Below are 24,404 nucleotides of genomic sequence, written 5' to 3' on the forward strand. Positions count from 1 at the left end.
AGTTCAAGGTGATGACAGGGAAAGCACAAAACACACCTCCAAGGAGAAGTCCTGATATCTATCCCTGTCCTCATCTTCTGTTTTCACACCAGGGACTGATTCCTGCCTGTACTTGGCAGAGAAGGAAGCCGAGGTTCATAGAAAGTGACTTGCTCAAGGTCACTGATGACAAGTCCTGGAGCCTGATCCTTGGCTCCCTTTGCATGGAGTCCTTTCTTAGGGTGGGAGGGGAGTTGTCATTGCAAGGATGATATTAGAAAAATGCTAGGACACTTTGTCCTACTTAAACAAAAGTAAAAAGAAAAGAAAAGATAGAAAGAAAAAGAAAATGTCGCAGTTCTTTGGCTCAGTCAGGACAGGCTGGGTTTTGCTCTTGTAACAAACAGCCCCTGTGTCTTAGTGGCTTAAAACAACACAGGATTTCTCTCTTGTTCACCATACTTGTCCATCGCAGGTGAACTGGGGGCCCTGCTCTGTACCTCCTCACCCTGGGACCCAGGCTGACAGAGCAGCCACCACCTCAAAATCACTGCACACTGTGGCAGAGGGAACATGCTGTGGCAGGCATCACAACCATCCATGTGCTGGTCCCCAAGTGACACATCATGTCACATAGGCCCAGATGGGTCCCATGCTTCATCCAACCGGAAAGGAACAGGAAGCACAATCCTGCCATGAGCTCAGAAGGCCAAGAGCTGGGAATGTTTGGTGAACATCAACGCTCGTGCACCTAAAATAGGCCAGAGGAAGTGTAGTTTGAGGCATAGCTGGATCCAGGGACTCAAGGGATATCACCAGGAATATGCCACCATCTCTCAGCTCTGAGATGAGCGTGCTGGCCCCAGTCCCAGTGCATGATTGGGACTCTGAACCCCCCAGCAACTCCAGGCTCAGTTCATGCCCCCCATCAGCAATGCCAGCAGAACAAGAACACAGACCAACTTGGGTCCCATGTCTGCCACTGAATGGGTACAGGGGTCAGAGAGACAGAGTGTTCTGTTGATCAGGCCTGAGTCATATAGCCACTTCTAGAGCTGGGGTCAGCCACACCCAGCAATGCGACATGGGTAAAAGCAGCAAGTGCCCACTGGTGCTTGCTAAGGGGTTCTCATCTCTTGATCTAGGTCTCACCCAGAGCAAGGTGAGGAGTTGAAATTGGAATCAGGAGAGCAGAGTTCAAATTCAGAGTCTTACCGTTAAGTCAGTGCATGAGCTCAGGCAAGTCCCCCCATCTATTCTGCACCTCCATTCCCTCATCTGCCTTGCGGACATCACAATTCTTGCCCCTCAGAGCCTGATGACAGAAAAGAACTGAACAAGGAGCAGATTGTGTCATCTGTGGAAGGGGTGTGACTCTCCATCATCCACTCTTAACAGAGCTGCCTTCCCTTACTCCCCCCCAGGCCTGCTGTTCCCTTCGTTCTCTGCACCCCCGACTCTCAGGGTTCAGTCTGTTCCAGTGCCTTCTTCTCCTGGGGTAGCTGGTGCACCTAAACTCCTACTTATGCCTCACAGTCCAACACCACAGCCTCCTCCCTGAAGCCTTCCCACTTTCCCCCATGCACACATAGGCTGAGGTCATGGAGTCCCCTCGGGGCCCCCCTCTGTGGTGTGCTGGAGCCAGCTCATACCAGCCCCGGGAAACTGGCTCTGCATGTCTTCCCAACCCTGAGCTCAGTGTCCTCACATGGGGAGTGTATCTACACTACAGAAATCAAGAAACCAATCAGGCTTTATTGAGTATGGCAGGCGGCACATAAAGCCGTGAACAAAATAGATCCAAGTTGCTGCCCTCAGGAGCCTTATGTGGATCCACATTGAGGCCAAATTCTGTTTTTCTCCATCCATCCATCTAGCTAGCTGTTTTCCCTTCAGTCCTTCTGCCATCCTTCTCTCTGTCCATCTCCCTGCCCACAATGTACCCATTTGTCCATCCATCATCCATCCACCCACCTATCCACTCATCCATCCTTGCTGGTGGCTCTTCTCCCCCTCTTTTTTGCATCCAACTTCTTTGGACAATTTTTTTTGTCCCCTGCAAAGATGGAGGCCGTCAAGAGCCCAGGTCTGGCTCAGGTCAGAGCTGCCATCTGACCTCCAGGCCTGGCATCAGTCGGTCCCCCCTTCCCGCCCCCTCCCACCAGAGCTCTGTGTGGAGAGCTGAGCTGGTCCTCCGGGCAGCCTGTGGTCCCGCTGCACCTGGCACCTGGTGTCCCCAAGAGCGTGTGAAAACCACAGTGCACCTTGGCCCAAGTGCCTGTGGGGTGGTGGAGGGGCAAGGGCCGATCACACGTGCAGGAGCTGTGGTTTCACACTCGTGCTCCCACCGCAGTCTCCTGTATCCTGATTCCATCTCCAGATCGGAATGCTGGGGGCTACCGCTCAGTCTGTCCTTCTCCCCTCGGCAAGGGTGTGTCACGGGGAGGGCCAGGCTGGCGCAGGGACCCCACCGCACATTCCCGCTCCACAGGCCAGCCTCGTATGGCCCCTCAATATCCATTTCTTGGGTGCGTGAAAGCAAAGAGAAAAAGGGCGACAAGAGCCAAAAAAGAGAAATCGTGGCTGGTGGAGGGGCTGTTCATAAGAGCCGAGCCTGACTGATTCTAAGCCCGGAAACCCCCGCGCTGCCCTCTGCAGGGCGGGACAGCCCCACCGGCCCCCTGTGGCAGGTGTTCTCACATCCCCACCCCCGGCACAAGCCCCATCCTGGCCACAGAAGGAAGGAAGCTGACGTTTATTGAGGGTCTGCTCTGGCCACATCATCACCTGCTCCAGATGCAGCTCAGAGAGGGGACGCAACTTGCCCAAGGAGGAACAGCCAGGAGACGGCGGTCAGGATTCAGACCTAGGTCCACAGGCCCCCACACCATCCTCCCGCACCCCTGAAGGAGGCCGGGCCTGGGTCTCACAGGCAGTGCCTTGACCTCCCAGCAGCCCCGGGGCCGCACCGGACCAGCCTCTGAGCACGTGACCCAGGCAGCCGCCCCCACGTGCCGGGAAATGAGCCCGGCGCCTGTCATTTGTGTACACACAGGCACACACACTGCTCACACTCATGACACACATATGATACGTGAACATACATGAAGACTATCAGGGCATGCTACCATGTCCACAGTGAGCGTGCTGTTCACACACGTGTGCACTTGATCCACGTGTGTGAACACCCATGCACACACACTGAGGGGACTCATGAGTTCACATGCATGCACACGTGTGCACACATCCATACGCACAAATGGACATGGGTGTATACACACATACAATGAGGGGGGCTCAGGAGTTCACATGCACATATGCACAGGCACACATGCACACACACCGAGGAGAACTCAGGGGTTCACCTTCATGCACTCAAACACACACACACACAAACACACACACACACACGCATGCACTGTAAACATCAGGGAAAGGGGCCTGTCAGCAGACCAGAGGCTACAAGCCTTACTGTGTCATAGGCTGCATGATGGCTGATTGGCCTCGCTAGCTGGCCTGGGGCCCTGGCCCTGCAGGTGGAGGGGCCACAACCACCCACTGGCGGACGTAAGTCCTGGGGGGCCCCTCGTCCTGGGGACTGGCAAAGTCACACTCCACAGGGCTGCCGCAGTCAGAGCCCGCGAAGCCGCTGTCAAACGTGTCCATGTCCAGGCCGGCCGGGGGTGAGCCCGCCTCGCTGTCGGAGACCCCTCTGGGTGGCCCACTACCCCAGGGCGGCCCCGGGGCCCATCCCGCTGCCTCTCCCAGGGGGAGATTCAGCCTGTCAAGGAAGCTACCCAGGGGCCCCTCTGGCCCAGCAGCACCACCAGGTGAGACGCAGCCGCAGGAGAGAACCGTGGTCCCTGTGCCCAAGAGGGGGTCCGCAGGGCTCCGGCCAGACTCCAGGCCGGTGTCCAGGCTCAGGGCTGGGTAGGCATCGTCCGCACAGCCGCAGGGCCAGGTGCACAGCCTGTCCGCGTCCAGCACGGTCACCGCATCGAGGGACAGCAGGCCGTAGAGCCGATACCTCTCCGGGCTGTAAGCGGAGCCGCCCAAGCTGCCGGCCGTGGCAGGGGCTGGGCCCCAGGAGCCCGCCTCGGGCAGCCCGTCAGCTTCCACCAGATCTGCAGGTTCCATAGACGCTGGCCCCTTGGCAGGGCCCTGCAGCGAGCAGCAGCTGTGCACCTCCAACGTCGAGGGAGCCCCGGGGAGCTCCAGGCTGGAGGCACTGAAGGGTGTGCCCACCCATTTCTGCGGGAGAAAAAGAGTCACAAGAAGGAGCAGGACGGGGTGGGGGATATACAGGCAGCGACAAAGACACAGAAACCGAGACAGAAATACAGAGACAAGACAGAGACAGCCAGAGGGAAAGTGCAAGAGAGAATCACGAAGGGAGATAAAGACACAAAGAAAGAGGAGAGGAGGGGAGGGGAAAGGAGAGGGAGAGGTGGGGAGGAGAGGGTGGACGGGAGGGGAGGGGGAAAGGGAGGGGGAGAGAAGGGGGAGGGGAGGGGGGAGTAGAGATGGGAGAGATGAATCATGGGGTGTTCCTCTCCTTAGGGGACATCCACCACTGTTCCTTCCCTTCTCTGGGCCTCAGTTTCCCCATCTGTAATTGGGAGCAAGTGCCCTCAGTAGCCCACCAGCTCAGACCACCTGTAGCCCTGTGTGGGTGCAGAGGCCAAGACCCAAGTCATGGGAGCAGGGACCCTGAGGTCATTGTAAAAGAACCCCCATCCCACCCCACCCCACCCCTTGTTCTATTTCCTTCTTGCCATTTCTCACCACCCAGCATTCTCCTATTTGTGTGTCCCCACCAGAGTGGATACTCAGAACCCTCACACAGTGCCCGAAATACAGCAACACAGCAGGAGCTCAACAAATGCTAATTAGCTAAATGATTGAATGAGCAGACACTCAGAAATGTTGGCTTTGTGGGTAAAGGATCTGGGTGATGGTGGAGGGGACTGAGGCAAAGACCTTTAGACTTTAAGGACCCTCCCTCTCTATGTTGACAGACACAAGAGTCTCATTCAATTGGCAGAGAAAAGGCCCTGAGAAGGGGCACCTCCCAGGGCTAGGTCCCACCCCACCTCCCATGAGCTCATCTCAGAACCCAGTGACATGGCACCACCACTCATTCAAAGTCACTTCTCTGCTGTGTGGTATTAGGCCAGTTATTTACCCTCTCTGGGCCTCAATTTTCTCATCTGTAAATGGGCCTAGTAAGAGTCCCCACCTGGTAGGGCTGTTGTAAGGGATAAATGAGCTAATATAGGAGAAGCTCCTAAAACCTGCCTGGCACAGAACAAATATTATATGAGTGTTTGTAAAATTAACAAAATAAATGCGGTTTGAGCTTCAGGGAAAGTGCAGAGGAAAGAGTGAAGGGTGGGTCCCCCATAGGCTGGAGTCTTCTCCTGCCCCACCCAACCCCTTGTCCTCTCTGACCCTCGGTCTCCTCATCAGTACCCTGGGGAAGATGGTGTGCCCACTGTGAGGGGCTGCTCTGAGGACAAGACAAGGGGAGGCTGGAGGGCACTAGCACAGCGCCAGGCAGGCAGCAGGGGCACATTCAAGGCTTGGTGGCCACACTGCCTGTCTTCCAGCTGCAGCGGCCCCATCCCCCCTCGTCACCACATCCTCTCTGCCGCTGCCGTATGGGTGACGCGCGTTCAGTGGGCACAGACCACCCTGTGTGGACACCAGCAGATGGCGGCGGGGGCTGGAGCTGGGGACAGAGGTGCTGGGTTTTGCTGGAGGGGTCCTACCATTCCTAGAACCCCTCTCCATCCCATCTGGATTACAGCTCTGGGAGGGAAGGAGGGGTGCTGGCTTGCCCCCTCCACAAGCTCCCCACTTTGGCTCCTAGGCTTGGGACATGGGTCCTGATCCGGTTTCCTTCTTAGGCCAGTTCTGCCCCATGGGGCTGATTTCTTGCACCTTGCACCGGGCCTGCAGGGTGGGCCTGGGCTCTACCCTGGCCTCTCTCCCAGGTCGAGGGGGGAGATGGGCTCCCAGAGAGGGTGAGAGGCCGGAGGGGCATTGCGAAAGGGTAGCTGGAGGGGGCACTTGCCTTGAAGTCTCCGCCGTGGCCTGCATACAGGGGCCGGAAGAACCGCTCGGGGCTGGGCACCTGCACCCACACTTTCTTCCACAGCCTGGAAGGGCAGAGAGCTGGGGTGAGGCCCCCACGTGGCCCAGAGGCCTTCCGCCCAGCCCTCCCCACCTCCCTCCGGCAGGGGACTCGGGGTCTCCCTCCCCAGCTCTCAGTCTCCACATCTGTAAAATGGGAGCAGTGAGCCTGCTGCATAGGTCCCTGAAGATGCATCCAGTGTAAAGGTTTGGCTGCCCCTTCCAAGCCTCAACTTCCCCAACTACAGCAGGGGCTGGGCACCGTGCCACGGCAGAGCGCCCAGGCCGTCAGTCCTGCCTAAGGGGAAAGACGGACGTGAATTGCCCGTGGACTCAGGGCTTCCTGCCCGGTGCCTGCCCCCAAGCCAGAGCTCAGCAAACGGCGCCTGCCACCTCTGGGCTCAGGAGCCAGGGGGCTGGAAATGTTACTTTAATCCTTCAGCCCCCTTTCTCTCGGTGACACTGTTCAACAGAAACCCAGTAAATAAAACTGATAAAAGCAAAACCCCTCTGGGGAAGGGCTGGTGGGATGGGAGGAGGTGGTAGTTTGTGGATTAGCACCCCAGTCCTTTCACCCCCACCTGTTGACCCCCGCTGGCCCTCGGGTCCCAAAGTGTAACAATCTCTGGATAAAATCCAAGCCGAGGTCCTTGCTAAGAGTACAGGGTTCGAGCCCCCCCTCTCCCCCCACCTCACCCCGAGGCTGTGCGGCTTTGGGCAAGTTCCTCAACCTCTCTCTCCATGCCTCTGCTTCCTGTGTGCCACAGGGGTAACCGCAGTGTGTCACACCCCTCTGTTCCAGCGCGATAGCCCTGAGCTGCTCATTGCCACCATCGCTTCTCCTCTTCAATCCTGGTGGCAGGCTCTGCTCCCCGGCCCCAGGGTCCCAGGGAGCTGGTGGCCCAGCCGGATTCCCTTTCTCCCTCCCTGGTTCCCCGACTCACCTCCAAGGCAGGTGGATCTTCAGGTCCAAGAAGACCACGACAGGGGGAAGAGCGAGAAGCGGGAGGAGCAGGAGAAACAGGAGAAACAGCAGGTATGGGTTCCAGCCTCCTGGTACCTCTGGGGTAGAAATAAATAAAGCACTAAACCAAACCACCTTCTACCAGGGGCCACAGGGGTGCATGCGGTGCGGGGATGGGGATAAGGGTGGGGAGGAAGGGGTGGGAAGGCTGCTAGCGACCACTCAAGGGAGATGGACCCGGGTTCAAATCCTCCTCCCACCCCCACTCCAGGCAAGCGACTTTATCTCTCTGACCCTCAGACTCTTCATCTGAATGGTCCTTCCATTTTACAGAGTCTTTAGGAGGATCTAAGGCCCTAACAGGAGAAGCACCTGGCACCCAACGTGAGGCCCAGCAAGCCGGGGCTCCCAAAACGCTGTCAAATGGCTACGACTGAGGTTGAACAGAGCAAAGCGCTCCTGGCCGGGCCTGCCATCGCAAGGCCTGGGAGGTTGGCCAGAGACAAGATTTGGTAGTAGGCGTGGGGTCTGCACCCCTGCTTCACACCTACCCGCTGGCTGGGTCTGGAAGATGGCTGGGTCACTCCACTCGCTCCAGGTTCCCTGGAAGGAGGAGCCGGGCTGGGGCCCTGCCCGCACCTGCACCTCGTAGCTCGAGTTTCTGCGGAACTCCAAGGGAAGTAAGGAGACACTTCTCGAGTCCACCGAGATCAGCTTTTTCCCCGGGTCCTGCAGCACACAGGCAGGGTGAGTTGACCAGGGCTCTGCCTCCAGCTGCCCAACTCAGAGGCCAGTTTCTCCCACAGCGTCCTATTCTTCTGCAAGAGCCTGGCCCATATCTGAGTTCTGGCCACTCAAATGGGGGCAGCGTCCCCCAAGTTATCTCAGGTCTGCCTCCTCCTTGCATGGTAGACAAGGCTTGGCTCTGTTTCTCCCCGAGTCCAACTCGCCCACTCAGGCCTAGCAGGAGACTCCCGCTGCTGGGTCTGGGAATGCTCCAAGAGTGGTGATGGACACTGTGGGAAATCTTCAACTGGAAGCATTCTAAACAATGGGACACTTGGATTTCTTGAGAATGGGCCTTCTTCAATTGGGATCATTCTAAATGATGGATAACTCTAGAATTCTTGTGCTGTGAAGACTCTAAATAATGAGCATTCTAGAACTTTCCAGCAGGGGACACCCTAAACAAAGGACACTGCTAGAAGCCTTCACCTTTGAAACAATGGACCCTCTAGCAGCAGCTCTCCTTAACTGTTGATACCACTGAGACTCTCTTCAACTGTGGCCATCCTAAGCGAGAAGGTTCCAGAGAGCACCGTTCATTGCTGGAAACTTCCTCTCCTGTGACTATACGAGACTTGAAGTGGAACCTACAGCAGTAGCACCCCTTCCTCTTTGGCATACTGGTCAGGGAGGGAACAGGGATGGGAAGGAGAGAAGGCTAAGGGGCATCCTGCCCCAAGGGGAAATGGGGAGAGGGCAGCACCAAATACAAGCATGCAGCAAGGGAGAGCTCAACTCCTCAGTGTGTCCGTGCAGTCCATTCCTGGCCATGAATTACCAAGTTCACCTGCCTCTCCAACCCCACCCCCATGAGTCCCACCTGGAAGTTCTTGCCTCCTCTCTTCTCCCAAAGCTGGGTGCTTTGCTCACCAGGGCCCAGGGGTCTCCCCGGTTCCTGTACTGCAGCTCATATTGAAGCTTCCCCTTCAGCGCGTAGAAAGTGGGGTCATCATAATCGGAGCTCCAGGAGATGTTGTAATGTCCTGAGAAGGTCACGGTCACGTTGAAAGGGGGAGATGGCTTGACTTAGGGGAAAAAAGTCAGAAAGATAAAGTGGGGTGAGATTTTGTAGTAGCTGAGAAAGATTAGGTGATGGGCAGAAACTCCCCTGGGGGCAGTCATCGTGTATGAGATCGAGATTTCTAACTATCTCTCAGGTTGTTCATGAAATGAAAGGTTTAGACTAGAGAGGAGCTGCAAACTCAGGGGCAGGCAAGTACAGAGCTGGCTGAAGTGGGTTGGGGATTGCAGAAAAATAAAGAGAACCATAAAGAGCCACGACACAGCTCCACCCCACTTAGGCCAGAATGCTGACCAGGGTGGCCGGATCTTCTAAATTTTCAAGGAAATAAAAAATAAAAACACTCCCAGAAATCTAGATTTTGCATGCAATCTCTCAAGTTTTAAACTTAGCTACTAATCCAAATACTTTTGAAGCAACATGCTGGCCAGATTAATTCATTTCTGTTCTAAATCACCGCATCATTTTATTTTAACCCCAGCTTCCCGGAGGCATTAAAAGACTATAATCAGCATTAGCACAATCGACGAAAGCTGCCCTTTCCCTGAGTACCAGCCCCACACTGCCCTGCGAGGGGCAGGTGGACATGTGCTTCTCCTACTGACAACCTGCACAGAATCTGTGGGTTTGGCTTGATCATTTCCATCTTACAGACGTCTTCCAACAGCCACGGCAACTTGCCAGGGTCTCACAGCTGGCACATGGGGAAGAGCTGAGACCTGGGCCTAGGCCACCCAGCCTTCCTGGGTGCCCCATAGGCAAAGGTTCCACTCTTGCTCCATCCCAAACCTGTTTCATGAGCATAAGCAGGAACACTGAATTTTATGCACCTCAACTTCCTCCTCTGTAAAGTGGGACCAGTTCCCAATGTATGAATGGGTCAACGAAATGTGGTCTATATATGTAATGGAATATAATACAGCCATAAAAAAGGAATTAAGTTCTGGTATATGCTATGACATGAATGAACCTTGAAGATATTATGTTGAGGGAAATAAGCCAGACCTGAAAGAACAAATGATATATGATCTCTCTTCTATGAAACAACTAGAATATGCAAATTCATAGGGTCAGAAATTAGAATACAGGTTACCAGGGGTTGGATGCGGCTGGGAAATGGGGAGTTAATGTTTCACTGGTACAGAGTTTCTGCTAGGGTGATGGAAAAGTTCTGAAGGACACTGGTGATTGGAGCATCATACTGTAAATGTAACTAATGCCTCTGGATTGTATTCTTGAAAATAGTTAAAATGGAAACTTTTAGGTAGCATGTACGTTACCACAATATATTTAAAAAAACAGCAACAACACAGAACTGGGCAGCACAAAGAATGAGGCCTAAGATACTTCAGTTAATAATATAATTATTACAGTATTGGTTCAACATTTTAAACAAATGTACCACCCTAACACAAAATAGGAAAAATGTGGAGGGGAGAGTATGGAAACTGTACTTTCTGTATATTTTTCTGTAAATCTACAACTGCCCTAAAATGTTTTTTTTTTTTAAATATTTTAACTATAGAAAAAAAAAAGTACCACTTCCTATCATATCGGGCTTAAAATTCAGAGACCCACCTAAATAGCAGGAGAGATAACTTCAAGGGACCAAAATGACAAGCATTCTATTAGTGAAAGAGAGATGTGACGCCTCCCTGCCCTCCCCTCCCACCTTCTCCGCTTTGTTTCTGCCACCACTGAATATTCTATCCATCTTACAATGGGTCTCCCACTCTAGGATCTCAGCTCCTTGAGTACAGGGATCTTGTCTTCTGGTTCAATGCTGTGCTCACGGCTGCTAGCACAGAGCTTGGCACACATTCAGCGCCCAAAAAATATTTGTTATTAACAAATGAACCCTTCAAAGGCTCCAACAAAGAACTCTGAATCTGTGATTCTGAGATTCTCACATTGCTCATTCATTGTTTTCCTGATATTCTTTCATTCTTTCTCTGTTTTCCTTTATCTCCTGAGCATATGGAGGATTAAAAAAAAAAAAAAGTCTATCCAGTATGTTCAAAGCCTGGTCTTCTTTGTTGATGATTTCTGGATTTTTATCTTGTTCCTTTGCATGAGTCACCATTTTCTGTCTGTTTGGTAATCTTTTGTTGCACACTGTACATTTAATATTTTAAATTGTTAACCCCACGATTTAGTCCCTCAGCTGTCTGTTCCTTACGTTTGTATTCAGCTGGTGATATGGTACAGATTTCCTTTGCATACCAGGGGCTAACAAAACACACACATACACACAAGAGACCTTCCACAGTCTTTGCAAATTGGCTTTTTGTTGGCTGATCTTCAGAGTCTAGCCTTCCTATCAAGAGGACCAGCCCAAGGCAGATCCTGATTATGATTCTGAAACACATGAAAGGGTCCCCATCACTGCCTGAGGTGGGAGAAGGATGCTTCACTGAGCCGAGGGGGTGGTTGTGTCTCAGTGAGGGTCCTTTTTGACTGGAATCATTCCTAGCCCTCTTCTCTCTTCCCTAGGGTGAGTTGAGGTCTGGCTCCAAGCTTCCTGGCTTCCCGACTTCCCGGCCGGGCCTCAGCATCTCAGGAAGACAGCGGATAACTGGGAAGCGCCCTGTGCCTCTGAGCGGAGGTGGGTGGATCCAGGGGGCTGCTGAGCCCAGGGCGGCCAGGGGCCTGAGAAAACCACTTCGTGCCACAGCTGGTCCAGGGCCTGGTCTCAGACCCTGGTAGGAGAGAAATACCGCTGGGATCCCCCTGCGAGGGGGGTGTCACTGGGGGCGCCCCTTCTCTGCTCTGTGAGCTTGCCGCGGTGCAGCTGCTCCGCTTGCCCCAGCTCACTTCGAGAGCAGGACGGCGCCACCTGCTGGAGAGGGCGTGCAGCGGTGAATTTGGCACGTGTGGGTCCATGCTGCGGGGAGTGAAGGGGTTTGTGTGTGTGTGTGTGTGCGCGTGCACGTGCGCGCAGGAGGACGTGGGCATCCGGGTCCCCACCACCGAGGTCAGGGGTTTGGTGGGGCATCTGCAATGCTGTGTGTGTGTGTGTGTGTGTGTGTGTGTGTGTGTGTGCGCGCGTGCGCGCGCCTGCGCGTATGGGTAAACTCTGGGTTTGTGTGCCTTGTGAGTATGTGTGAGTGCGTGTCTGGATGTGTGCGTGAAGCTGCACTCACAGCTTGTGTGATATGACACTCAGCAAGTGGAGCAAACCTGGATTCCCCCAGAATGTGAATTCAGGTTTCCTCCTAACCCCCCTGCCCAAAAGGGGGACGGCCCTTCTCCAGGGTAGCAGATTGGATGGGGGTGGGGGAAATGCTCCATCTCTTTTGCTCCCTTTAGGCAAAAATGATGAGTTCTGAAGAATGTATAGGAGTTCACCAGATATTTATTTCTCTACCCACATGTTCAGAGCAGGACTTCCTTTGTAGTTGGTGACTGCATGCCTCTGAGTCTGGGCCTCTCTCACTCCTCCCACTTTGGGACACACACACACACATACATTGAGACAAAGACTGCCTCCCAGACCCTCCCCCTGCCCTACCGTAGCCCTAGACCCACAGATAAAACTGTTTCCACTGCCAGGCCTCTTTTGCCCCTTGGACCCTCTCCATGCCTCCTGCCTGGAGGGAAATTCCAAGCTCATTGGAGCTAACAAGGGGGAAGAAATTCAGGAAGGTTTTTTTTCTTGTGACTCAGTGTCTTCCCTTTGGCTTATCATGGGGTCAGAACCCCAGAGGGGTTCACTCTACAAATGAGAGAACAGCCCCCGAGTTGGGTGTGTCTTGTTCAAGGTCGCATAGACAAGTACACTCTGAGCCAAACATCTTGGGTCCCAGCTCCTTTCCATACCTCTTCTGCCTCTCTTGGGTGAAGGCCCAAGCCTAATGTCAACCCTTTACACCATAGTAAAAAGCAGTACATCCATCTGTTGCCTAGACAGCAAATAGCAGAACTCAAAGGGTGATGAGGGCATAGGCCAGGTCCATTCTGATGGAGAAGGAAGAACTGAGCCAAAGGGTGGGAAGGGCAGAGCCCAGCCCCTCCCCCACACCCCACCAGGTACAGGAACTCACTGCTTTCGGCCAGGACAAAGCTGCCACACTCCTGGGAGTAGTTGCCGGACTGGTCTGTCATGTTGACACTAAAAATGTCGTCAGCCATGAAGTGAGACACATCCATGTGGCAGGTGTACCTTGCATGTGTGGCATTGTGGTCGGACCAATGGAGGCTGCAGGAGGTGACCTTGTCCTCCAGCTCTCCATACGGATCTTGCCTGCAAGGACAGAATAGTGGGTTATGCCCAGAACCAGGACAGAAACCCACCATCTCGGGGCTGGGAGGGATTTGAGGTGTGGCAGAGGGTCACCTGGTCCAACCAACACTTTCCCAGGACAGGTGCCCTCCAGCAGCATCCCTGATAATGGCATCTAGGCTCAGCTTGCATGCCACCATGAAACGAGAAACTCATGACCTCATTTACGGTAGCAGCTCTTAACTATGGAAATTTGGGGCCATTCTTACTTGGACTAAGCCCAAATCTTCCCATGTCAGTTCCATCACCTGGATTGCTCCTACAGGAAGGACCTTAAGCATTCCAGGCCTCCTTACCCCTCTCACTCCCTCCCTCCAACACCCACTGAATACCTAATAGGTTCCCGTGCTAAAGGTCAAGATAAAAAACAAATGAACTTTTTCCTGCTCTGAGGTAACTTCCAGGGCTCAGGTAGGATGGGGTTAGGAGAAATATTCTGGCTTTTTTGCTCCCTGTGGGTAAAAACGATGGGTTTTGAAGAATGTGTAGGAGTTCACCAGATACTTATTTCTCTACCCACATGTTCAGGCTCTGAACATGACCACCCTTCAGTAGTGTGGTATGTGTTCAGTGGATGTGTGGTATCTGTTCTCTGCTAAATGTTTGCTAAAATATAAACCTCTACTGAATAAATGCTCCCCGAGCCTCTGGCCTGAGCCCTGTAACAGCTCCCTGGCTGGTGTCCTGCCTCACTTGCCCTCCCTGCAATTCATCCATCTTGCACAGAAGCCAGAGGGAGCTTTAAAAACTCCCTGGCCTAAAATCCTCCAGTGGCTTCTCATCACCCTTACAATCAAATCCAGTACTTGCCCACCTCGCCACCTTCTTCACTTGTTATTCTCCCTTGTCCTAACTCCATGTCCTATGACCTCCTGGCAATTCCCAAGACTCACCAGCTCTTCCCTCTTAGGGCCTTGGCCCTTGGAGGGCCCTCTGCCCTTCCCCAGCTCACGGGCTGCCTCCTTCTAACCCAGGCTGGTCTATCCTGGACCCCCTGGCTGACACGGACCTTCCCCATGTCACACCTTTCTAGCCCATGGTCCTGTGTCCTTCTCTTTAGCACTCATTGTTGTCCAAAAGTATCCTACTCCTTACTTACACATTTATCATCTGCTATCCCAGGCCTTCTCCCACCATGATATGCCAGCTCCAGATTTGGGACCTGTTGGCCCTGAGCTCTGCTGAATCCCCAGAGTCTACATGCACTATCCTGGCAGGAGCATCATAAACGTTTTTTGAATGAGGAATGAATGAGTGGACAATGGAATGAAATCCAGCTCTTCTTTTTCCCAAGCTGCATATGCCTGTGGATTTTAGTGTCAGACTGGTCTGTGTTTGAATCCTGGTTTTTGTGTACTGGCTGTGTGGCCTTGGGCAAGTTGCTTGCCCTCTCTGAGCCTCACTTTCCTCAACTGTAAAGGGGGGTAATGAGGCCTCTTGCTGGATTATTGTGAGGACCAGAAGTGACAGATCATGTGACTCATTCATGTGAGCACAGAGGAAGGGCTTAAAAAAGTCATGTGTGGGGTGGGGGGGGTGTAGGTCTGGCCCACGCAGGGCCTCAAAGCCTGGGCGGGGTGGGGAGAGTGTGGCTCTGGAGTTGTCTCTGAGCCCCCTGTGGGGAGTCATAAGATGGGGACAGTGACTCCCAGCTTGCAGGCTCTGTCTCCGGGTGAAACAAAATGCTACAGCAGATAATGAGAGGGAGGGGTAAGGAGCATGGTAGGTATGAGTTTTTCTTTTTTATTTATTTTGCTGAAGAGATGCAACTATTCAAGCAAAAAAAAAAAAAATGATCAAGGTGATGAATGCACTACTATGTGATGATATTGGGAGCCATTGTTGATTGTACACCATGTATAGAATGTTTGTATGCTAAGAATGTTTGTATGTTTGCTTGTTGTTTACAATAAAGATATTTTAAAAAAATAATGCTATGGCTGAGATGGCTGAACAAGCTCCCTGCAAGTGGTGGCTCCTTTTGTTTTTTTCTTTGCATGGGCAGGTACCAGGAATCGAACCCGGTGGCTCCTCTTTTTATTGCTAAACCACCTCCCTAGCACACAGTAGGTCCAATTCCATCTGTGGCTTTGTGTTTCCAGCCCCTCCCCAGAGCCACTCGCTTCCTCTCCATTTCAGAGCCCGGCAGCCCGCACAGCGCTGCTGCCACTTACCAGGTGAGGGTGAGCGTGCGGGGGTGCAGGGCCCACGTCTCCAACGTGCAGGCGACCGTCTGCAGGTAGTCGGTAAAGCAGATGAGGTCCAGGCAGCCCCAGGCTGGAGGGTAGGGGGAGAGAGAGAGGGGCTGGCTGTGGACAACAAGGCTCAGGGGTGAGGTCCCCGCACCCCCTCGAAGGGTAAAGGATGAGTGGGATGAGGATCTCAGGGCCTGGCATGAATCTGGGGGCACCCAGGGGCCCCAAGATGTAGGCCTGGGGTGAGGTGTGGGTGGGTCCTGCCATCTGGGAATTCCTTGTTTGAGCCCCAAAGTTTCAAGTCTGATTATACAGACAAGGCACTCCCAATGTGAAATACCATAACCTCTGCTGGTGTACCCCTCTGCACCCCTCCCACCCCCCATCTCCAGCGGCCGGCCTCTCCCGGCTAGTCTCGCACAGCCCGCGTCCGGAACAGCCCATAAAGCAGGGTGAACTGAGGCCGCATGGACCCGCCCTCCAGCAGTGTGGTCAGGCCGCGGTGAAGCCAGGGAAAGCGAGGCTGAGGGTGCCTCAGATCCCACACAGGGAGGGGCTGCCAGGTTTACAGATGGACAGTGACCTGCAGGGAGGTCAGAGTGCTCCCAGGAAGTAAAAGAACTTGAGCAAACGGAGACGCTCTTGAATACTTCTACACCATGTCTCTATTATTCTACTGGCAGAAAGGAAAGGAAAGGAAGAGGGAAAGAGAGAGGGAAGAGGAAGGAGGAGGAGGAGGAGGAAAAAGAAGGAAGGAAGGCGGGAAGGAAGAAAAAGAAAGGGGGAAGGTGGGAAGGAGGAAAAGAAAGAAATTTAAGAAGTATTAATGTTATATTGCCCCATCAGGCAATTTTGTTGGAAATTTTAACCTCCTCCAGCCCACAAACAATAGTTGTTTCACTTTTGTTCTAAAAATACCAAGTATACAGGTGCAATTGCAATCTAAATTTTGTCAAATGATTGACAAAAGGAGCGACAATTTTTCATTTTATTTCAGAAGATCGAGCACCAGTGCTATTATTTCATCCCTCTAGTTACTATGAAATTGTGTTCCCCCTTTTTCAGTGGATTAATTTGAAGTGGCTTTTTCCTATTTTTCCTGGACTAATGAAGGTGGAGCTTCCCTTCCTGGGTCTTGCTTGAGATCAGAACTTGGGTTCAGAACCAAGAACACTGCTGCTGGAAACATCTTCCAGCTCCTTCCATCCGACCTTCACCCCGGTTTTGTGGATGAGAACACTGGCTGGGAGATGAGGAGACCACACCTCCCGCTTCCCTTGGGCTGGGCTGCTGAGACGCACCCAGGGATGGCCAAGGCTTGCCTTGCCCAGCTCTTCACAGCCACGTGTGAGGCAGACATGGGCGATGGAGCACTCCCTCCTCTGGGGAGACCTCAGAATCCTTCTCAACACAGTTCTCCAGGCAGCCACTACTGAGGAGTCTGAGTCATGGACATGAATCCTACTCTTGGAGGGGACTTTCCTTAGTGAGGCACATGGGGCCTGTCAGTGGCTTAGTTCAGCTGCTTTATGGAGGTAAGAGGGCTGCTTTTGGCAGGACCCAAACCTAGTGATTCAGGTCCCACTGTGTCTTCCTTGAGTTTATATACTGCTTGTTCTCCCTCAAGGCTCCAGGAGCTTGGAGAGAAGCTGCCATTCTCAGCTGGGCTCAAGGCCACCAAGGGACAAGGTTTGTCCCCAAACTTGGGACAAAACCTTGAAGAGGGGTAGCAGCTCCTGAGGAGGTGTGAAGGAGGCATCAAGGACCAAAGGGAGTGAAAAGCCCTGTTGGTAGCCCTGCCCTTGGCCCTCACCCCAGGAGTCTGGAAAGCTTTCAGGGGGCAGCGAGAGGCCATGTAAAGGGTACGTGCAGTTTCCTAGCCCTGTCACCATGCGCACGTGACTCAAAACCACTCCTTGTCCTCTCTGCACAGGGGCGATGCTGACACCCAGCCCCGCCCCACTGAGGGTGGAGGAGTTCACATGGCCTGCGTGGGGCAGCCGCTCAGCAAATAGCCACAAAGCATGGCGGTTAGGACCACGGGAACCAGGCAGATCTGGGGACCGATCCAGCTCTGCCACCACCTGGCTATGTTGCCATGGCTCTGTCCCCTGACCAGAGAGATAAACCAGAGATGGCGCAGTGGCCCAGCAACTGTGTCCTCTATTCATGCCTGTAGGCTGCCTCTATTCATGCCTGTAGGCTGCCGCCACCTCCCCATGGCCTTTCCTCCGGGAAGCCCTCCTGGATCTCCCAGCCCTGGGCAGCACCCCCCTCAGTCTCTCTGGACCTTTCCCACGCTCTTGAAGTCCCAGCCCTGGTCTCTGGCTGCACCATCTTCTGGCCCTCCAGAGGCCACCTTCTAAGACGACGGCTCCTTTTGTCTCCACCCCCATCCCCCGGGAATACTCAGTGTCTGCAGAGGGTCCAGTGATTGTTGAAAAACCATCTTTAGGGAGTGTCATTGTGTAAGGAAAAATTGAGGCTATACTAAGGGCAAGATGGCCTCACTCTGGGGACTGGGAGCCAGCCCAGGCAGAGAGCATGGGAAATACCGAGGCACCTCATGTCCCAAGCCCCGGGGCTAGGTCCCTTTGGGACTCACAGGCACCTCTCCCAGGTAATGGACGGGCTCTAGCTAACGGGGAGCTGGATCTCTGACCTGTGTCGGCTCAGGCGCACAGATGCCACAGGCTCTGGCCCCAGGGCCTCTCCCCATGCTCAGGGGTACACAAGGCCAGCATGGCCCCTGCTGGGCTTTGTGAGGAGGAGACGGGCCCCCTCCCCACCTGCAGACCATCAGGGCTGCCACTTACCGCCCCGGAGCATCAGCAGGAGGAAGAGGGCAGTCCAGCCACACAGCATGCTGAGTCCTGGGAGCCTGGAAGAGACGGAGAGGCAGAGAGGCGTAAGCTGGGCAGCCTCCCTCTTGTCCCTGCCCCTCCCTGGGCAGATTTCCCTCGGATTCCTGGATTTGCCTCAGGTTCGTGTGACATTGTGTGTGAACTCCAACCACTGCATTTATCTATACAAAAATGAAAGAGAGGAAGAAACAGAAAGAGAAAGAAGAAAAGGAAAAGAAAGGAAGGAGGTGAGGGAGGGAGGGACCTGTTTGGAAAGTGGCGTCTGGCCAGCAGCAATGTTTAGTTGACATTAGCCCAAAACAATGGCTTTTTACTGAATTGCAAATCCAAGGTTAGCCCACAAAGGAGAAGCCTGTTGAACACTTACAAGATTAGCCCAATACAGAGGAGTCTTACGAAATCCGAAAGCCCAAAACAGCCCACTAAGGAGCATTCCCAACCCCAGGAAGTCCAGGCTTGACCAAGGGCTGCCTGGACCCCTTGTTCCTGGCCAAGCTGGAGAAGGGAGCGGCCACAGATGCCGTGGTAGAGAGACCGCCACTAGGCTGCAATGCCAGGCACCTCCTGGCACTGCCTGCCACAGCCCCCTGTAAGGGGCTCTGTGTCTGCTTGGGGAGGTGCCAGCCAGAGGCCAGTGAGTCCACTGGCCAGACTCAAGACCCACACCCAGACTGGCCCCCATCAGCATGGGGATGCTGAACTGAACTGGAGCCTGGCGGGCTGACCAATGCCAGACCAAATCCCACACACGACTTCTTCCAGACACCATCCTGACCCCCTCCCCTATCCCTCGGGTTTCTGCAGATCCCGCCCCAATCTTATCGATAGCCCCCTGGACCTCCCTGACAAAGACGCCAAGGAGGGGCTCTCCTCTTTCCCGAGGAGACTGCAAAGCCCACTTCCAGGGTTCGTGGTGGTAATTCAAGGAGGCTGTTTGCAAAACAAAAAAAAAACCTTGGGCATGACCCCTGATGCATGAACAACAAAGCGCTGTGATCCACAGAGGAGTCAGAGCACCAGAAATGGAGCAGCCCCGGAGTGATCTAGCCAAGACCTTCCACAATTTCCCACTTCCAGAATTTTGGCCATATTCGTAGTTCATGTGTACAATTATTTATTTACTTTTTTCTTGAAATTAGCTCACCTTAAAAATTTGAACTCCAACCTCATCCTGTGCAATAACACCCATGGTTCTGGATGTTTTCCTAATACATTCTAAGATAAACAACATAGCTATTAAAATAAAATAAGCCCAGGACCAAATGGTTTCACAAGGGAATTTTACCAAATATTCCAAGAAGAATTAGCACCAATCCTGCTCAAACTCTTCCCAAACACTGAAAAGGAGGGGAGACTCCCAAACTCAGCCTATGAGGCAAACATCACTCTTATCCCAAAGCCAGATAAAGACGCCACAAGAAAAGAAAATTACAGACCAATGCTTCTTATGAATATAAATGCAAGAATCCTTACAAAACATTAGCAAATTGAATCTGACAGCATATTAAAGGAATCATACACTGTGATCAAGTGGGATTTATGCCAGGTATGCAAGGTGGTTCGACAAAAGAAAATTAATTAATGTAATACGCTACATTAATAGAACCAAAGGCAGAAACCACATGATCATCTCAATTGATGCAGAAAAGGCATTTTTTGCATACAAAATCCAGCACTGCTTCTTAATAAAAAGCATTTAGAAAACTAGGAATAGAGGGAACATGATAGAAGGTATATATGGAAAACACACAGATTATATGATACTTAACAGGGAAAGACTGAAAGCTTTCCCTCTAAGATCTGGAACAAGAAAAGGATGCCCACTGTCAACACCGGCATTCAACATTGTACTAAAAGTTCTAGCCAGAGTAATTAGGGAAGAAAAATAAATAAAAGGCAGCCAAATTAGAAAGTGAAACTCCCTATTTGCAGATGGTATGATCCTATATACAGAAAATCCTGAAAAAATACACAACAACACTCCTAGAGCTAATAAATGAATTCATCAGTGACGGAGTACAAGCTCAACATCCAAAAATCATAGTGTTTCTATACACTGGTAATGAACAATGTGAAGAAGGAATCAAGAAAAAAAATCCATTTACAGTAACAACTAAAAGAATCAAATATCTAGGAACAAATAAAAGGATAGGAAGGACTCGTACACAGAAAACTACAAAACATTGCTAAAAGAAATAAAAGAAGGCATGTGTACATGGAAGAACATTCTGTGGGTGAGGATTGCAAGACTAAATATTACTAAGATGTCAACTTTCCCCAAAGAGATTTACAGGTTCTACTCAATCCCAGTCAAAATTCCAACAGCTTTCTTGCAGAAATGGAAAATTCAATCAAATTTATATGGAAGAGTAAGTGGCCCTGAGTAGCCAAAGCCATCTTCAAAAAGAAAAACAAAGTCTGGAGACTCACACTTTCCCATCTTAAAACCTATTACAAAATCACTGTAATCAAAACAGCATGGCGGTGGCACAAGGACAGCACGGAGACCAGTGGACCTGAATTGAGAGCTCAGAAATCAACCCTCCTGTCTATGACCAACTAACTTTTCCTTTTTTTTTTCCTTTGGCATGAGCAGGCTCCAGGAATCGAACCGGGTCTCTGGCACCAACTGACGTTTGACAAGGCTGCCAAATCCATTCAGTTGAGAGAAAACAGTCTCTTCCACAAAGGGGACAGGGAGAATTGGATATCTACATACAAAAGAATAAGGGTGGGGAGAGGCCACTGCCTGACTCCATCTAAGAACAGCAATCACAAAATTGCTGCTTCCTGGGATGCTTTCCTAAATATATTTATTCAGAAGATTTTTTTTTAAGTAAAAAAAAAAAAAATGAACCTTTAAGACATCCCTAGTCTAAAGCAAGAAGAAAAAGTGCTGTACGAAAGGAATCATGCCTACATTCAAAGAACAAAGAAGAAAGCAAAAAGCCAAGCCAAAAGATTATTCAAGAAAAAAGAAGCCTCTTGCTTACGGTCCAAGCTAATTAAACGTCCTTCTCCTCCACCCCCCTCACCAGGAATACGGTTATTCCTGCAACAGACACGCCCCATACCAGAAGGGGGCTGAGATCGACCTGGAGCTTCAAATCTCCCAATACCAACGGTGCAGTGGAACTTTGGACAAACAGAGCACGGGCTATATACATACGATGCCAGAACTGCACAGCCCAGAGTTTAGAAGTGTTGCAAAACATGATCTTTCCATCCTGTATCTGCTTCCAAGAACTTTACAGTCTAAAGCAACAGTTTTCCACTTTAGAAAACGAATTCTACAAGCTCTAAGGAGCACTGAAGACCTTCTCAGAAAATGCTCGCCCAAGCTGTGGTCCATCCACATCAACTGAGGGGTAAGTTTACAGAGGAGCGGGCTTGTGTTCTAACCACACCTGGAGAATCCCAAACTGCATTTTCCTCCCTCACTGCCACAGACAGCTAGTCACCTTCCTCCTTCTCCACCCCTCCACCACCTCGCCCATCTCCTCCTCTGACCTCCTCCTGCACCACCAACAGCCCCTTTACTGCTCATGACGGCGGAGCTCACCAAGGCACATCAAGCTGAGCCTCTATAAAGAGACGAACCCACGCAGACAGCAAAGGTCTACGGACTGTGAAATTAAAGAAGACAGAGTTCTGATGAAACGAGGAAGCTTGTACCATCACTGAAGGCATCGAATCCTCTAGTTATCATTTCTGATCTACAGCGTGTTACCTTGAAAGTTAACTCCAAAGTCTTATCAACTCAAGTTACAAATGTCTAAATTACCTTTGGTAAGAGCCAAATAGATCCACGGAGACTACTTAGAAAAGTCAATGCAGAGAGGAGCCCAGGTGGAACCCCTCTTACCAATAAAGAAAACATGGAAACAGGAATTGGACTGACCCAGTAGTGCCCTGGGCCTTGAGAAGAAAGGCTGGTTCACCCAAGAAGACCAACTCGAACTCTGCCACTTTCTACAAGCGTTTTAAGTGAACAAAACTATGTCAACTTTGTCTAGACACATGTAACCATTCATAAAATATACAGATACAAAATTACCCTAAATCCATTTGTTTATGTAGTTGGGTATGTATGAATAATTATACTAATATGTAATTCCATTTGAAGAATTAGAGGCATATGGTGTTCACACATATTATTGTATAACAAAAGTGGATTATTTTCTAGTTTGCATGATTGGTAAGAGAACCAGATGGGAAAATGCAATCTCCAAAGATACCCTGGAATTGCCCAGTTTATGTTGGAGAGGCCGTTTAGATTTAACTCCATAAGTAGCTTGTACTAATGTAGCTATGACATTAGGAAACAGCCTGGCTCCTGTTTATCTTGGGACTATCAATGGAGGAAGGTATCTTCCCTGCCTAATGTTCTTTACTCTGCAATGGCTTTTCTTGGGTAACTAAAAAGAAAAATACTTAACCTATAATGTTCGTCTATTCATTAAGGGCTACACACTTGATCAAGACTCTCTAGATTTTATATTTGCACATTACAGACATTTGAGAGATAATACCACCCCCCACCCAAACACAACTATTACCCAAAAGGTTTTCAAGCAAAAGGCCCAATGTGACCTAAAAAAAAAAAGGTATACATAATTTCTAGCACCTCAGGTAGGTAGTTCTATCTGGCTTGCTAAAGCTCTGAAATATTCCTTACATTCATAGCTGCCGTCCGCATTCATGCACCTAAACACAAATCTCATAAAGAGTCCAACATGAATCTTATAGTTTCTACCAGGCCTTGTCGAGGATCCCGAGATCCAGCGTGTGTTCTCTGTGAGAACCCTGTTTCTCCGTCCTTACCACCCTGTGCATTCGATAAACCGTAAAAATGCACACCTCCCTAGATTTTGTTCTTTCCTGCCAGTCTAGTGTTGCCAGATTTAGCAAACAAAAGAACATCATGCCTAGTTGAATGTGAAGTTCAGATGAACAAGGAAAAAATTTTAATGGAAATATGTCTCAAATATAGCAAGGGACATGTTTAAGATGCACCATTATTTGATGTTTGTCTGAAATTCAGGTCTGGCCGGGAACCATCTATTCTATCCGGCAACATATCAGTCAGTCCTCCAGAGTTGCCAAGCATTTCTGGGGAGCCCCTAGTTTGTCAGACACGCCGGCTCGGCAGTGGACATTCCTGTAACTTTAGCCATGTTCCCTAGCACATATGTGCTAAGTATCGTGGAGGAAGGGGAACTCTTATTATTGTGTGTGTGACTCAAGATACAGGGCTGGCTTTAATGCTGGTAATGTACTTTGCAGTTCTGAGAATAAGGACAGTAGCTTCTCATGGATAGGAAAAAAGGGCTTCAGATTTTCATTGAACTTTCCAGTCTGAGAAGAAGCAACGACATAGATGATGTCCTTGAAATATCCCCAGGTTAGCATAGCTAAAAAGATATTTTAGCAATTTCCCCCAAAAGCTCACATTTCCACAGATACATATTGCTTTGAGATGCCAGAAAGTGTTGGAAAGTCACCAGGCTGTAAAGCAGGCCTAGGAACAATGCTTAGTACCTAAGAGGCAATCTTGCTTATGAGACTCGCATTTATGTTTAAGACACATATATATGAATGAAAATTAAACAGATAGTACCATTAAGAGACACATTTGCTGTTAGTCAAGATGTAGTGGAGAGGCTGGAGGGAACTACCTGAAAATGTAGTGCTGTGTTCCAGTAGCCATGTTTCTTGAAGATGATTGTGTAATGATATTGCTTTTGCAATGTGGCTGTGTGATTGTGAAAACCTTGTGTCTGATGCTCCTTTTATCTACCTTATCAACAGATGAGTAAAACATATAGAATAAAAATGAATAATAGGGGGAACAGATGTTAAAATAGATTGAAATGCTAGTGATCAGTGAAAGGGAGGGGTAAGGGGTAGGGTATGTATGAATTTTTTTCTGTTTCCTTTTTCTTTCTTTTTCTAAATAGATACAAATGTTCCAAGAAATTATCATGATGATGAATAGGCAACTATGTGATGATATTGTGAATTACTGATTATATATGTGGAACGGAATGATCAAAAGTTAAGAATGTTTGAGTTTGTTTGCTGTTTTTTGGTATTTAAAAAAAAATTTAAAAATTAAAAAAAAAGATATATTTGCTTCTAGTAAAAGTTGTTTTTAACTGCTAACTACGTTTATATT

General features: G+C 50.7%; 1 protein-coding gene and 1 pseudogene across 1 annotated transcript; one reads left to right on the forward strand and one right to left on the reverse strand.

Moving 5' to 3' along the window:
- Positions 1-2,717: 2,717 nt before the first annotated feature.
- IL21R (interleukin 21 receptor) lies at positions 2,718-21,033 on the reverse strand. Its single transcript, XM_077141467.1, has 8 exons — positions 18,179-21,033; positions 15,342-15,444; positions 12,929-13,128; positions 8,735-8,889; positions 7,630-7,807; positions 7,059-7,176; positions 6,056-6,140; positions 2,718-4,230 (listed from the first exon to the last, which is right to left on the reverse strand). Exons 1-8 carry the CDS (start codon positions 18,225-18,227, stop codon positions 3,487-3,489), a joined length of 1,632 nt encoding a protein of 543 aa, XP_076997582.1. The 5' UTR covers positions 18,228-21,033; the 3' UTR covers positions 2,718-3,486.
- A 105-nt stretch (positions 21,034-21,138) lies between these two features.
- On the forward strand, positions 21,139-22,154 carry LOC143667334 (proline-rich protein 11 pseudogene; annotated as a pseudogene).
- The last annotated feature ends 2,250 nt before the right edge of the window (positions 22,155-24,404 follow it).

This window comes from Tamandua tetradactyla, chromosome 23 (genome assembly GCF_023851605.1).
Source record: "Tamandua tetradactyla isolate mTamTet1 chromosome 23, mTamTet1.pri, whole genome shotgun sequence".
NCBI lineage: Eukaryota > Metazoa > Chordata > Mammalia > Pilosa > Myrmecophagidae > Tamandua > Tamandua tetradactyla.